This window comes from Acomys minous (genome assembly GCF_964271855.1).
Source record: "Acomys minous genome assembly, chromosome: 11".
Classification (NCBI taxonomy): Eukaryota; Metazoa; Chordata; class Mammalia; order Rodentia; family Muridae; genus Acomys; species Acomys minous.
Genome location: NC_140492.1, coordinates 9,299,535 through 9,315,604, shown reverse-complemented (window position 1 = coordinate 9,315,604; position 16,070 = coordinate 9,299,535). Strand labels below are relative to the sequence as shown.

Sequence of the window (16,070 nt, the reverse complement as noted above, 5' to 3'; positions counted from 1 at the left end):
CATGATATAAAGGAGGGGTAAGACCAAAGGAGCATATATAAATGTTCACATATGGCTTCTGGGTGCACATTACCAGGATGTGGACTCCCAAGAGGAAGAACACTGCAGGGAAAGCACAGCCATGCTCTAGGACTGGCTCTCTTACTACCTGCAGCTTTACTTGCCAAATCCTCCACATGGTATGGAATTCCATCCTCCTGGGGTCTCAACCCCAAAGCATCCTACACTTTGCTACACATGAACTGCTCAATGTTCTTCTGCAGTATCAGTTTAAGATCCATGAACCTAACTATTCCTAGTTGAATTTGAACAAATAAATACCCAGGTATTTGATCTGTTTGGATTTCTCTGCATTGTTTTCTATGATGAATTAACTTTGAGAATTGGATTTTTCCATTGGACCCCTTGGCTCTGTGGTAGCAGTCTAGATACATTATCAATGTGTTATCAAGTCATCTGCCCTATAGTTCTAATAAAGCCCTTGGCTTAGGGACAATGCTATTTATGGCCATAACCATAGCCAAAATGAAATGGGTTTTGTTGTTGTTGTTGTTTTGGTTTTGGTTTTTGGTTTTCATAATCTTTCTACATTTGGTAAAAGTGGAACTATATTGCTGAATGACCTATTTGCTCCACCAGATAGACTAGGCCATAACATTTAGCTTAACTTCCTGCACTGCATGAGAGAATAGAAAAATATCTCTGTCTCTCTGTCTCTGTCTCTGTCTCTCTCTGTCTCTCTCTCTCTCTCTCTGTGTCTCTCTCTCTCTGTCTCTCTCACTCTCTTAGTGTGTGTGTGTGTGTGTGTGTGTGTGTGTGTGTGTGTGTGTTTGTGTGTGTGAGTTTCCAGAATACGCTCATTTTCACCTGAAATACTGCCAATATAACTGCTATTGTCAGTGACCTGGGCTTCTGAACTCTAACTAGCAGTACCGCTAAGCATTCTGGGATTGTTCTAGAGTTCCTCTTTCTAGACTCTGCCTGAAAACTTATTCCAAAGGCATTAATCATTCAAACAATAGAAGATGCCCTACTCTGGGGAATTATTTCTGTATTCGATTTCAGCCATCATAAAAAATACCTAAGACAAATCAACTTAGAAAGCAAATAGATGAATCTTAGCTGATAGATTTTTAGCTTTTGGGTCAATATTGATTATCCTATTGCTTGGATGTATAGTGTGACAACAGATCATGTCAAAGTGACGCATGTGAGGTAGCATTCCAGACCCACAACCTCCCCCTATGGCACACACTCGATGACCACAGATCTCCTAACAGAACAGGTACTGTTCTACTTTGCTCATGTAGAAAAGTGGTTCTCAACCTTCCCAATGTTGCGGCCTTTCAACATAATTCCTCACGCTGTGGTGACCCCACCCATAAAATTATTTTTGTTGCTACTTTATAACTGCAATTTTGCTACTGTTATGAATCATAATGTAAATATCTATATTTACATTTTAGATGGCCTTAAGTGACCCCTCTGAATGGGTCATGCAACTTCTAGAAGGGCCACAAACGCTGAAATAGTGGAGTGCTATAGACCAAATCGCTGGTATTTGATGATTCATCAATTGTTCAAAGAAGAAATGAAATAAACACTAGAGTAGCTATCTTGAAACTAAAAAAATGCAAAGAATAGGGAAAAGATAGATAGATGGAGAGAAAAGAGGAGGACTCTTCTCCATTCACGCTACAAAGCATTGGTCTGGTATCAGACTTAACCATGAGGTACTCATATGTTCCCATATTTCCCTAAGTGATGGTTGGTTCACTGCCCTAGAGACGTGTGTAGGCTGCGTAGTTCTTGCTGAACAAATGCTTACCTTCTGAGACTCTAAACTGCTGCTGATTGCTTTAGAATCTATCTCAGACTGAATTTCAAAGGGACTCATTTTTCAAGATCAGTACATTCATGTCACTTCCCTTCTGTTTTGGCTTAAACCTTGAGCTGTGACTAGGAAAGAAATTGAGAAAATCAATACATAGATACCTTAAAACATCTGCCTGTATTTTCTCCTTATGGTCTATGTATGTAATGTTGGAGTCTTTCCAGAGAATTTTCGAAAATGAAAAGGCAAAACAGTGGGATATAGATAAATAGTCACCATCAATATTACTGGCATAGGAAGGGGCAGCATATAGAGAAGTGTTTGCTCATTGAAATTGACATGTTGTGAAATAAGAACACTTGAAACTCGGGGTACCAAAAGAATGAATTCCCTCCTTCTGTTTGTTTCTGCCTTTGTGTATGAGTGTTTTGTATGTATGTATGTATGTATGTATGTATGTATGTATGTATGTATGAATAGCCTGTGTACCTGTTAAACACCAAGGATGAAACACTGTGTCTTATGCCTTGGAACAGAAGTTATGGATTATTGGCAAAATCCATGTGGGTGCAGAGAACTGAACAAAGGTTCTCTACAAGAGTCGTAAGTGCTTTTAACCACTTACCCACCTCTCCAGTCCAGTGTGTATAATATTTAAACAAAATTTAAAAGAGGACTTGTGGAATCATGTAAAGAGAACATTCTCAAATATCTGCTAAGTGCTGAAAAATATTTTTAAATTACGAATGTCCAATAATTAAGTCTTAAAATTTCCAGGCAACAGAAAACAGACCCTTCTTTAATAAAGGAGAAAGTTTTGGAGTGTAATAGTGCTTGCCAAGGGTAGAACTGGAAGTTTAGAAGATGATACAGAAACTATGTCAAATGAGCTAAGTGTAAACTTTTAAAGAAACATGCCTGCATGATGGTTTGGAGTAGTCGTGGTCTAGAACTGGTGGGAGTGTCCATCCAATAACTGACACAACTTGAAGCCCATGCCAGGAGAGAGAGTCCATGCCTGACACTGCCTAAGTGGCCAGGAACTAGAGGCTGCATAGCCCAGAGACCTAATGTAGAATCAGATATGACTGACAGGAAACAAGTCAATGAAATTATTCATAACGTTACTCTGTTACATATGCTCTTATGCCAGAACCTAGGACAATCATCACCAGGAATGCTTCATCCAGCAACTGATAGGAGTAGATGCGGAGATGTGCAGCCAAATATTAAGCAGAGCTAAGGGACTCCTGAGTAAGAAGAGGAGGAAGGATTGTAGGAACTACAGGGGTTGTGGACACCAGGGGAACATATCCCACAGAACAATTCAGTAGTGCTCATGGGGACTCACAGAGACTGAAGCTGCAGCCACAGAGCCTGCATAAGCCAGTTCTTGGTTCTCTGAATATATGTGTGGTTGTATATTTTGCGTTCTTGTGGGACTCCTAACACAGTGGGAGTAGGTTTGTCTTTGACTCTTTTGCTTGCTCATGGGATCCTTTTCCTCACACTAGGTTGCCTTGTTTGGCTTTGATATGAGGGTATGTTCCTAGTATTGTAATTTTTGTGCTGTGTTCAGTTGATATCCCTGGGATAACTCTTTTCTGAAAGGAAATGGAGGAGGAATGGATCTGGGTGAGAAGGGAGGTGGCAGGGATGGACTGGGAGGAGAGGAAGGAAGGGAACCTGCAGTCTGGATGGATATTAGAGATTAGTAATTTTTTTGTTTTTTATGTTTCTTTTTTTCAGATATGCTTATCATATTATACATATATACATAAAGTACACATAGCAAGAAGAACCATGAAACAATCAGGAATTATGTAAATGTTATATTCATAGTGTTTTGGCTATTTGTATTTGGAAATATTGAAGAAAACATCATTCCTGTCTTGGTGAGTCTAAAATTATGACTGTAAACCAATATCTATTATATCTCATTTCTAACACTTAAAACATCTATCTAGACCTTAAAACATCTTAACCCCTAAACAATTAAGCTCAGTTGTAAAACTAAACTATCTGGTTTTTAGTCCCATCAGAAACTTGAGAAAGAATAATAAAATTAATTACCTGAGTAAACAGGAATAGACAGATCATCAAGAATATTTTTGAGACTCCAGAAATATAAAACAAATTTATACAACACATAATATTAAATACATAGGAATAAGATGAGAACAAGACTTTATATTTAGCTTAACAAACTTTATTGGAAATATAGAGAATAAAATTAATTTTTAGTCCTTATCCAAAGCTTGTGGAATAAATAGATGGCGAGAGATGCTATGTAGAATGCTGGATATAGATGGACGTCGTCACAGCCTCATCTCATTCCAGGTTTTCATGGTACTTCCATGACTTGAAATTTAAAGCTGGAGGATTTTTGCATCATACATGTGGAAAACGAGGTATCCTTGAACTCCTTAATAGTAGTAGCCAAATCCCGATCCATAGCCAGAGCCACAACCATAGCCACAGCCACAGAGAGAGCGTGAACCATAACCATAGCCACAGCCATAACCACAGCCAAGGCCACGGTAGCCACAGCCATAGTAGGAGCCATAGCCACAGCCCAGGCCTCCATAGCCATAGCCTCCATAGCCACAGCCCAGGCCTCCATAGCCATAGCCTCCATAGCCACAGCCCAGGCCTCCATAGCCATAGCCTCCATAGCCACAGCAGCCATAGCCCCTGTTGCCATAGTAGTTTCCGTAGTAGCCACACATGGTGTTGGTTGTTGAGGTTGTTCTTGGGTAGAGAGGAGGGTAGGTGAGTTGTGTCTGTGTCGTTCTGCCTGAAGAGAGGGCCTTTTATATGCTCTCAGTGTGGGTAGGACCTACTATGAGCTCCTGTCATTGGCTAATTTAAGACTAATCTAATTTAATTAGTTTTTTTCCTCAACCGTATGCCAAAACCTCAAAGCTATTACAGAAACTTGTTTTGTTTGCCTATTAGTTGTCCCGTGAAACAATTTCACACTACTAATCAGGGAACACTAATACACAGAAATGTTCATTTTAACTGCCATATACATGCATGATCTATGGAAGTTACACATGTGTTGACTGCCTTTGTCAGAAATAATTCATATTCTATTTCTTGTATATTTTAAAGCAGCCATTTGAAGCAGTACATTTCATCTGTGTTATTTATTCAAAATATTTTTTGTTCTTTAATGTTATAGCTGTCAGTAACAACAGCAAAATTTGCAATGTCATTTGTATTTGTATTGCAGTTAAGAAGTATGTTAATTGTGTCTTATTTTAAACCTTACTTTAATTTTTAAAAGTTTATATAAAAAGTTGAGTGAAAAACCATGTTAAGCCAATTTTATGTCTGGAATTTTAATTAAATAGATTTAAATTTTTTGACTAATTTATTTTAAGGTCTTAAAATAAATTCTTTTACAGATTTTAGTTTCCTGTCAAATCCACTACTAAAATGGATAACAATACATTTCAATAAATTATGAATTTTAATAAATGCCATATTTCAGCTTTTGAAAAGTTTAAGAGATTTTACATCATTTTTATGAAATTTGTGAAACATAAAATGTCATTGCTTCTATGATTTTGAAAAAAAACATCCATCAGCAATTGTTAAGAAAATTTTTCAATAGTTTAGGATTTATATTAATAAGTTAATATCATCTTGGGCATTTTTTCCTTCATAGATTTGATTTCACCAATATATTATTCAAAATTAAATTCCTTTGTAACAATAAGTAATGTTGAGCAGGAAATCTGATTTTAGTCATCCATGTGGAACTTTTTGTAATAACCATTAAATATTAGACGACTTTGCTATTTTCACTAAATGGCCCAGGCTGTGAGGACACAAAGAAGAGCATTTTCCCAGTGTATAAATATAGCCACAGCTTTGCAAGATCATTTTGTTATTCTACAAATATGTCCAAAACAATGACCAGAAGCTTGATGGGCTGAAGGTGCTTTGTTTTGAAATATTGTTTCCTAGCATTTGCAATTAGGGTCTAGAAACTGGCATTGCATGATGAAACAGGGAAGTGGCTTGAAGACTGGAAGCCATCTACATGAAGCTAAGCCACCTGTGGAATTCCAGACACAGGACACACTCAATCTGGTTTATCTACCCTGAAAAGTTATTCAAATTAGGTGACAATAAAAGCTTGAAGATAACACAATATTTCTTTTGCAGTAAATAAAATCCAACCATTTCCATACCTTCTTTTTACTTATTTATTTATATTAATTTATTCTTGTTACACCTCAATGGTTATCCCATCCCCTGTATCCTTCCATTCCTCCCTCCCTCCCATTTTCCCCTTACTCCCCTCCCCTATGACTGTTCCTGAGGGGGATTACCTCCCCCTGTATATGTTCATAGGGTATCAAGTCTCTTCTTGGTAACCTGCTGTCCTTCTTCTGAGTGCCACCAGGCCTCCCCATCCAGGGGACATGGTCAAATATGAGGCACCAGAGTTCGTGTGAAAGTCAGACCCCACTCTCCGCTCAACTGTGGAGAATGTCCTGTCCATTGGCTAGATCTGGGTAGGGGTTTGAAGTACGACCTGTATTATCCTTGGCTGGTGCCTTGTTTGAGCAGGACCCCTGGTTGATCAGTTGAATCAAATCGAAGATTTGATTTTTGACAAAGAAGCCAAACCCATTCAATGGAAAAAGGATAGCATCCTCAACAAATGGTGCTGGCCTAACTAGATGTCTATGTGTAAAAAAATGCAACTGACCCCATATTTGTCACCTTGCACAAAACTCAATCCAAGTGGATCAAAACCTCAACATAAAACCAGAGACACTAAGTCAGTTAGAAGAAAAAGTGGGGAAAAGCCTGGAACACTTTGGCACAGGAGACAACTTCCTGAACAGAACACCAACTCTAGATGGGGGGAGCATAGCAAAACAGGATCCAGAGGGTCCTAGAAACCTACAAGAAGAGTGTTATGATAGGCATTCCCATACCTTTTAACACACTTTCTGTTCATATGATTGTCAAGTGTACATTTGTAAAGAACACACATTATTGTGCCTGCATATTATTTCAGTCCATTCTGTAATGTAATAGGAAGTCTTTACTCTGTCACTTTAAATTTTCCAAGAGGAAGTATCAATTGCCTCAGATCTCATCCTTTAGATTCTACCAGTTGTCAAGATAAGACATGGACACTTAAATGGTTACTAGTTGAAATGCTATTAAGTGATTTTTCAACCTTGTATGTGAGAAACCCTTTGCTAAATTACATTAGTTAGTAAAGAAGATAAGCATGGAAATACATTTATAACTGAAAAACATCAGTAGAAATTGTTTCTGTAGTTTTCCACATAAGCCAAGTTTATAAAACTCATGGTGGCAAGTCTTTTAGTATCATTTTTCAAGAATAATTCTTGTTTTATAAAATACTAATATTTAGCTTTATAGTCAGTGAGTGCTTCATGTGCATTAAAATATTTCTGGTTTTAATGAGCAGCATTTATTTTGAGTAGTGTCATGTTTGTGTCATAACTGAGAATTAGAGAAAAATTTCAGGTACTGCCTCTACGCTCTGCTTCCTAGCACCTCCTGTCATCAACATGCTATACACAATGGCATACCTGTTGCAACATATGATTTACACCAAAGCATCATTATCTCAGAGAGTCCCTAGCTAATGTTTACTCTTAATGACATATCTTGTATGGACCTTGACAAGTGTTGCATGGCATGCATTTGGCATTATAGTAGCATAGTTTTATTGTCCTAGAAATCCTTTTGGTATGCCTGCTTATACACTTCTTTTTTTAAGGCTCTGCATTCCTGCTTCTCTGAAATATAATTTTTTTCTTTAGTTTCCCTTGTTGTTTGCCTAATTCATTATTTCTCTTAATAAAAAAATTTTTCATTACAAAATGTGTGTCTAAAATATATGTTACACTCTTCACCTCCTTTCTCTCAGCATTTGGACTATTGACACTCAGAAATCCTGTCAAGTCTCCTCAGTTCCACTTCTGTTTGTCTCTTGACATTCCATTTAATTTCTGTGACACAGTCAGGCCTGGTGAACTGTGTAAAATCCTGGATCACGTACTGTCCAACATGTGTTTGTAATTTCTTTTACAACTTGTCTATACATTTTCCTCAATTTCAAAAATATTCCTGGTCTTTTTTTATATGTATAATCACCTACCTGGGAATAACCCAGTTCTTTAAATCCATAACACCCCCCCAGGGAAAGTCCACAGTTTCTTGTGACACCAAATGCAACACGTTTCCATCACACACATTTAAGTAAGTTATTCTTATCCTTGCCATGAGTGATATTCTTTACAGATTCCACTTGGATTGCATTGGGTGTCCTGCAGGAGGCTGCATTGACTCTGCACCTTCTTCCACAATTTTCTATTGCCAATTTTCTCCCATTGGGAGCAGGTGTTTATGGCAACTTTATTGATGGTTGCTAAAATTTACACACAACCAAGATTTTGTTAAAAAAAATTTTGGTGCTTTCATTTTTGAGGTTACAATATGATCACAATATTTCCTTCTTACCTTTCCTCTCTCCAAAACTTTCTGTACACTCACCCTCGCTCTCTTGCAAACCCATGACCTTTTTCTTTATTAGTTATTATATGCATATACATATATATAACTCTAAATAAAAGCTGCTCAGTCTGTACAATGTTAGCTGTATGTGTGTTTCCAGAGCTGACCACTTGGTATTGGATAACCCGTTGATGTGCTATTCCCTGGGAAAGGCCATGTCTCCCACTTCAAGAATTCCTTAGTCACCTGCAGTTCTTTGTGTGGGACTGAGGCCCCTACTCAATTCTGGTCCACACTGGCTTGTCTATTGTTCAGTTCATATTTAGGCAGTCATGCTAGGATTCATTTATAGGGTTAGCTTATAACATCACCTGAATCACCTCCCCACAACACACTCAAGGAAATAAATTCTGTGAAATCGGAGGCCTTAATGATACTTCCCATATACAAAAGTGAATGCTTTCCAGGTGTGTAATAATAGTATAAAGGACAAATGAAATAAACATGAAAATGTCTAAAGTAAGTCTCTAAAATGAAATTTATAGTATACTAAGTATTTCCTTTTCATGCATCAGTCCTACAAAAGCCAAACCACAGAGATTCCATGGTCTCTAAAAACCTAGGTAAAGTTTTGGAGTTCCATGTGTGTATGCTATAATTTTATTTATGTTATTAAAATATAATTTCATAATTTCTCCTTATAGCTCCTTAATATACCCCTACCTTGCTCCATCTCAAATTCACACCAACTTTTTAAGTGGGTATTAGATATATATGTGTATATATATATACATATATATGTATATATGTATGCATATTTGTATATGTATCCAACTCAAAGTGGTTACCCTCAAAGCATACATACACAAGTAATATTAATATTATATGGATTAAAGATGTTTTAAAATATACAGATAAAATAAATGCAGCCTCTTTAATCCATATAATATTGCTTGTGTGAATATGCATTCAGTGAGGAACACATTGCATTGGATAATCAATGGAAAAGCCCTTCCCTGAGGAAGACAATTTTGCCTGCTTTCCACATTCTTTAGTTCCCTGTAGTTCTGTGTCCATAGCTGGGACCCCTGAGATTTACCCTTTTCCTGTTAGTATATATCTTAGTTATGGTTACCATTTTTATGATGAAACACCATGACCAAAAGCAATTTAGAAAGGAGAGGATTTATTTGGTTTATGCTTCCACATCACAGCTCATCACTGAAGAAAGTGTGGAACTCAAGGACGTGAGAAAGCCAGAGGCAGGAGCTGATACAAAGGCCATGAAGTGGTACTGCTTACTGGCTTACTCATCACTGTTTCCTCAATATCCTTTCTTATAGAACCATGACCTGATGGGATTGAAGACCAGATAGTTTAGTTTTACAATTAAGCTTAGTTGTTTAGGGCTTAAGATGTTCTTAAGTCTAGATAGATGTTTTAAGTTGATAATGACAAGATATGATAGATACAGATTTACATTCACAATTTTAGATGCACCAAGATAGAAAAGATGCTTCCTTCAAGGCTGCCAAATGCACTTGGCCAAATGCCAAAACACTAAGAATGTAACATTTATATAGTTCCTGACTTAGTCATGGTTCTTCTTGCTATAGGTAGTTTATTGTTTATATGTGTAATAATATAATTGTATATGCAAAAAATTACTTAATGAAAAAAGAGTAACTATGACCACCAGCCTCAGGTGCAGCAGTTCTGGTATATATGTATCAGTTAGAGGTGGGTACCACAAGATCATGTGTTCTCTGAATTTTTATCAGTTTTGTGGTTTTCTGTAAAAATTCCCCCGAGGATGAGGCTTTTAGGCCAGATGCAGATGAGCTGTTCTGAGCATTATGTCCAGAGTGCAAAGATGAATGTGCTTTCAAACAATGTTGATAGCAATAACCTATAATGTTTTTGGACTACCTTGGATTTCTCTGACCAAACACTCAAATAAGCTCTTTCCATGACTGTTCTGGGGTTTTACTAGATAGTCTAGTATGGGAAAGCATCATCTTCTCAGATGGGAAAATTTAATCAAATATATGTATATACATATGTGTGTGTATACAATACTTATATCATTATAGGCAATTTAGGTTAATAATGATATTATTCTTGATAACATTTCATACATTCTTATTGTTATTTATTTTATCCTTCTCCCTACATTGGCCTTCTTCTTTCTCTCTAAATAAAGCCCCTCTTTTTTCTTTCTTTTTTATTAATTTATTCATACTACATCTCAAAGGTTACCCCATCCCTTGTATCCTCCCATTCCTCCCTCCTTCCCATTTCCCCTTACTCCCCTCCCCTATGACTGTGAATGACGGGGACCTCTTCCCCCTGTATATGCTCATAGGGTATCAAGTCCCTTCTTGATAGCCTGCTAGACTTCCTCTGAGTGTCACCAGGCCTCCCCATCCAGGGGACATGGTCAAATATAGGCACCAGAATTCGTGTGAAAGTCAGACCCCACTCTCCACTCAACTGTGGAGAATGCCCTGTCCGTTGGTTAGATCTCTGTAGGGGTTCAAAGTTTACTGCATGTATTGTCCTTCGCTGGTGCTATAGTTTGAGCAGGACCACTGGGCCCAGATCTGCCCATCATAATGTTCTTCTTGTAGGTTTCTAGGACCCTCTGGATCCTTCTATTTCCCCATTCTTCCATTCTTCTCTCACCTAGAGTCCCAATAGGATGACTTCCCCTCTGTCTCACTTTCCTGTTAAGTGAAGACTTTCATGGGACATATCCCTTGGGCTAGTGTCCAGATATAAGTGAGTATATACCATTTGAGTCTTTTTGCTTCTGGGTTAACTCACTCATTAAGATCATTTTCTAGTTCAATACATTTGTCTGCAAATTTCGGGAATTCCTTGTATTTTAATAGCTAAGCAGTATTCCATGGTGTAAATGTACCACAGTTTCTTTATCCATTCTTCTATTGAGGGACACTTAGGCAGTTTCCATGTTCTGGCTATTAAAAATAAGGCTGCTATGAACATGGTTGAGAACAGGTTCTTGTTGTGTGCTGGAGCATCTTCTGGGTATATTCCAAGGAGTGGAATAGATGGGTCTTGAGAAAGTCTTATTCCCAGTTTTCTGAGATAGCACCAGGTAGATTTCCAAAGTGGATATACTAGTTTGCATTCCTACCAGCAATGAAGGAATGTTCCTCTCCACATCCTCGCCAGCATGTGGTGTCACTTGAATTTTTTATCTTAGCCATTCTGATGGGTGTAAGACGGAATATCAGAGTTGTTTTGATTTGCAATTCCCTGATGACCACAGAGGTTGAGCATTTCTTTAAGTGTTTCTCAGCCACTTGATATTCCTCTGTTGAGATTTCTGTTTAGTTCTGAGCCCCATTTCTCAATTGGGTTATTTGGTTTGGTGGTGTTTAATTTCTTGAGTTTTTTTTTTATATATATATTTTGGATATTAGACCTTTTTCAGATGTAGAGTTCATAAAGATCTTTTCCCAGTCTGTAGGCTGTCACTTTTTTCTCTTGACAGTGTCTCCTGCCTTACAGAAGCTTCTCAGCCTGTGCTGTAAATACCCCAATGTATCGAGCGATGGACTGTGGGTTGAAGAATCACTCCAGACAGTGGGTCATCCATTCTAAGAGAATGCCTTTTAAGGAGGAGGGGCCACGACCTTTTATACAGTACACAGGCAAGTGGAAAAATAAAAGACGATGTAGATGGGAAGTCCCCGGGACAAGAGCAACCATAAAACCACGGTAGCCTGGGTGCAAAATGGGAACTTGTGGTCAGCTCAGTGAGGCACAGTGTTCACAACAGGAAGCTGCCAGGACAGAATAACAATTGCATACCAGCCAGGGCATGGCCTCAGGGGGTCCAAGCCTAACAGTTCTCAACAATTTATTAATTGTTGACCTTAAAGCCTGGGCTGTTGGTGTTGTGTTCACAAAGTTGTCTCCTGTGCCAATGTGTTCCAGGCTCTTCCCCACTTTTTCTTCTAATTATTTAGTGTCTCTTGTTTTATGTTGATGTCTTTGATCCGCTTGGACATGAGTTTTGTGCATGGTGACAAATATGGGTCCAATTGCATGTTTTTACATGTAGACATCCAGGTAGACCAGCACCATTTGTTGATGATGCTATCCTGACCATATGTGTGTGGATTCATATCTGGGTCTTCGATTTGATTCCACTGATCAACAAGCTTATTGCTGTGCCAGTACCATGCTGTTTTAATTACTGTTACTCTATAGTGCAGCTTAAGATCAGGTATGGAGATTCCTTTAGAGGATCTTTTATTGTACAAGATTGGTTTAGCTATTCTGGGTTTTTTGTTGTTCCATATGAAGTTCAGAATTGAACTTTCAATGTCTTTAAAAAATCGTGTGGGTATTTCATTGAATCGGTAAATTGCTTTTGGTAAGATGACGATTTTACTATGTTAATTCTCCCAATCAGTGAGCAAGGAAGATCATTCCATCTTCTCATGTCATCTTCCATCTTTCTTCAGAGTTTTGACATTTTTTTCAAACAAGACCTTCACTTGCTTGGTTAGAGTAACTCCTAAATATTTTTTGCTTGTGGCTAACATGAAGGGTATAGTTTTCCTAATTTCTTCCTCTGCATGCTTGTCATTTGTATATAGAAAGCCTACTGATTTTTTTTTTTTTAGTTAATTTTGGATCTAGCCAATTTCCTGAAGGTGTTTATCAACTGTAGTAGTTAACTGGTGGAATTTTTGGTGGTCAGTTATGTACACTATCATATCATCCGCAAATAGGGATAATTTGACTTCCTCCTTTCCCATTTGGATACCCTTGATCTCCTTTTGTTGTCTTATTGCTCTGGCTAGAACTTAGTCCCTCTTTTTTCAAGTCTTATCATCAAATCACTTGTGTTCCACATTTTTTTTTATCCCTAATGCTCCCACTCCCATGGTCCTTCTTTGTTTGTCTTTTCCATTTCTGGCTTCTGTAATTACTCCAGGATATATACTCAAACCTAAAGATTTAGAGCTCACCACAGATGAAAAGTTAAAGTTGTTTGATTTGCATTTCCCTAATTTTTAGGGAGAATGAACATGTTTGAGATTTTTCTTATCCAGTTTTATTTCTTCTTATGAATATTTCTGTTCTTCTCAATATCACACTTTTAATGTGTGTTGTATATGCTTGCTGATTCTTTGCATTTTGTGTTCTGATTATTAACCCTGCCAGATATAGAGCTGGCAGAGTTTTTCTCCCATTTACTGTGCTTCCTCTTTACTCAACTGAGCATGGTTAGATGAAAGGTTGACAAATTACTATAGACTTTAGAATCAAGGTATGAAAACATAAAATAAAACATGTAAGAGAGTTTCATATATCAACAGATGAGAGAATGAAGGTATGAAGAGTAACTTTTTAGAGAGGGGGGTTTAAAATATTCTTGATTTTCAGATATATATTTAATTCAACTCTAGACTCATTATTAAATGACATTATAATGAGGTTGAACCTGAAACATTCTGCAATTATCTAAGAAAATATTGTATTTAAATATGAAGAGATAATGGATGTGCATGGAAAATTTCATCTTCACACTAAAAATATCAGTGACAATGCTGTTTCATTTATCCTTACTTTCTTTTTTAATTTTAATGAATTTTTAATTAATTTATTCTTGTTACATCTCAATGGTTATCCCATCTCTTGTATCCTCCCATTCTTCCCTCCCTCCCATTTTCCCCTTATTCTCCTCCCCTATGACTGTGACTGAGGGGGATTACCTCCCCCTGTATATGCTCATATGGTATCAAGTCTCTTCTTGGTAACCTGCTGTCCTTCCTCCTTAATTTCATCCAGTGGTGAAAAGGGAAAAACATTAAGATATCATAGTGTATTAGGGCCTCTTTAAGATGAACACTCCAGAAGAACTAAGGACACATCGTGAGAATCTGGTGTTATGATGGTTCTATAACAAATATATAAGAAATGTTCTGCTAATAATACTATTTAGATTAGATTATGAAAATAATTTATTTTACAGTTTTAATGTAACTTACACAAATAATATTATCAGATTTGATAATAAATTATTATTTTATAAGCCAAGAATAACAATATAAGCCATGTGTATAAATGTAAAATCTCACTTTTATTAAACCTCAAACTTTATTCTGACTTCTTCACATATTTTAATACATTCATGTATCATAGCAACCCTTCAGTGTAGTTTCTATTACTTTTTCTAATATTTATGTGTTCATACCAATCCCAATGGTATATATGTCAAAAACCAAAACATATTAAGAAGCCAGTCTATGTTACATGTTTTAGTGCAATAAACTGGAGTTATTTTATACATATTTCCAATAAAAGTAAACATAATGATGCAAGAGTTGGGGTTCACAAATGTATGAGATGAATGGCACAAATAAGTTAAAGCGGAAATGGCAAACAATTGCTTTATGTTTTTTATTTCAATTCTAGATATTCATAATTTAGCTAATAAATCAATGTGAGTAAAAATCTATGTTTGTTCAGTGACATTACTGATGATATTTAAGTTCAAGTTCTGAGAATTATAGCTTGAAATTTTCTCATTAATTTTTGGTACTGGTAACACAGAGGTCAGGTACAAGTATTAGAAAATCTTAACAATAGTCACAGATATTGTTTCCATTATTTTATGCTCATAAAAGGCATCACCCTTGATCAGTGATTAAGTCTCTTCAAGAAACCAAGATTGCTAAAATCTCTACTTAAAAAAATAGCACCTGCTGTTCGTGCTCTACTCGGTAGTGATTTCATTTTTGATATTTAAGAATAAAATAACAGAAAATAAAAGTCCTTAGATGAGCATCATCTGAATGAACTATTTTAACTAAGTTTGAATCTTTCTAGAGAACTTAATTCCTTTTGTGGAATCAACAGTTTTACTACAATGAACAACAGAGCCTCCAAAACTGGGTCCTAACATTCCTTTTGGTTATCCTCTTTAACTAGTTCCTAAGACCCTATTGCTGAAGACACCACACACTTTCCATGCAGGATAAATCAAAGCTGATCTTGAGACTTCCTCCCTACTGTACAGGTTTCATTCAGTCAGAATATGCACTGTAAGCTGTCAAGGACGAAGGGCACTAATTGTCTTACCAGGTTAAGAAATGCATGAATCGCAATGCCAATCTACCAGGCAAGATGTGACCACTGGTGTAAAACAATCATAGGTGTTACAAGGGCAACCCAAGACCATCCCATAAAACATAATTTACAATGGGTATACTGATCCAGTTAAAAGTTCATGACTTATGGAATTTTTGGGTTCTAGGGGTGAACTTAACTACAATTATTTAGCCAAAGTGACACAAGACCAAACTTTCTTCTAAATACTCTGTTTCTACCCATATACATATGGTACACTTTTCCTCCTTGCTGAACAATTGTGCTAACAATAATTCAATATAACTCACATCAACACATTTTAAACAAGATAAGAGAGTGTGCAATGGGAAGACTGTTTTGTTCTTAATATCACAAAACAAGGGTTTTGGTTGAATTAGTGAAGTAGAAATTTTAAAGCAGGTATATCCTAAGAAAAGCAGTTGTATGCAACAATGATATATATATATGGATAAGGTCAGAAAATCACAGTACCAGGAAGATAGCTCAGGAAGAAAGGAACTTGTCTCTATGCCTAGCAACATGAATTCACCCCTTGTTCAACCCCTGTTACTAACATGGTGGA

General features: G+C 36.9%; 1 protein-coding gene and 1 long non-coding RNA gene across 2 annotated transcripts in view; both read right to left on the bottom strand.

Annotated features, from left to right (window-relative positions):
* The window catches only part of LOC311608235, a 379,567-nt gene that overhangs the window by 60,452 nt on the left and 303,045 nt on the right, over positions 1–16,070 (bottom strand). The window lies entirely within an intron of this gene.
* On the bottom strand, positions 4,028–4,619 carry LOC311608212 (uncharacterized protein). Its single transcript, XM_084800570.1, has 2 exons — positions 4,503–4,619; positions 4,028–4,430 (listed from the first exon to the last, which is right to left on the bottom strand). The coding sequence occupies exons 1-2, from the start codon at positions 4,561–4,563 to the stop codon at positions 4,261–4,263; spliced, it is 231 nt and encodes a 76-aa protein (XP_084656696.1). The 5' UTR covers positions 4,564–4,619; the 3' UTR covers positions 4,028–4,260.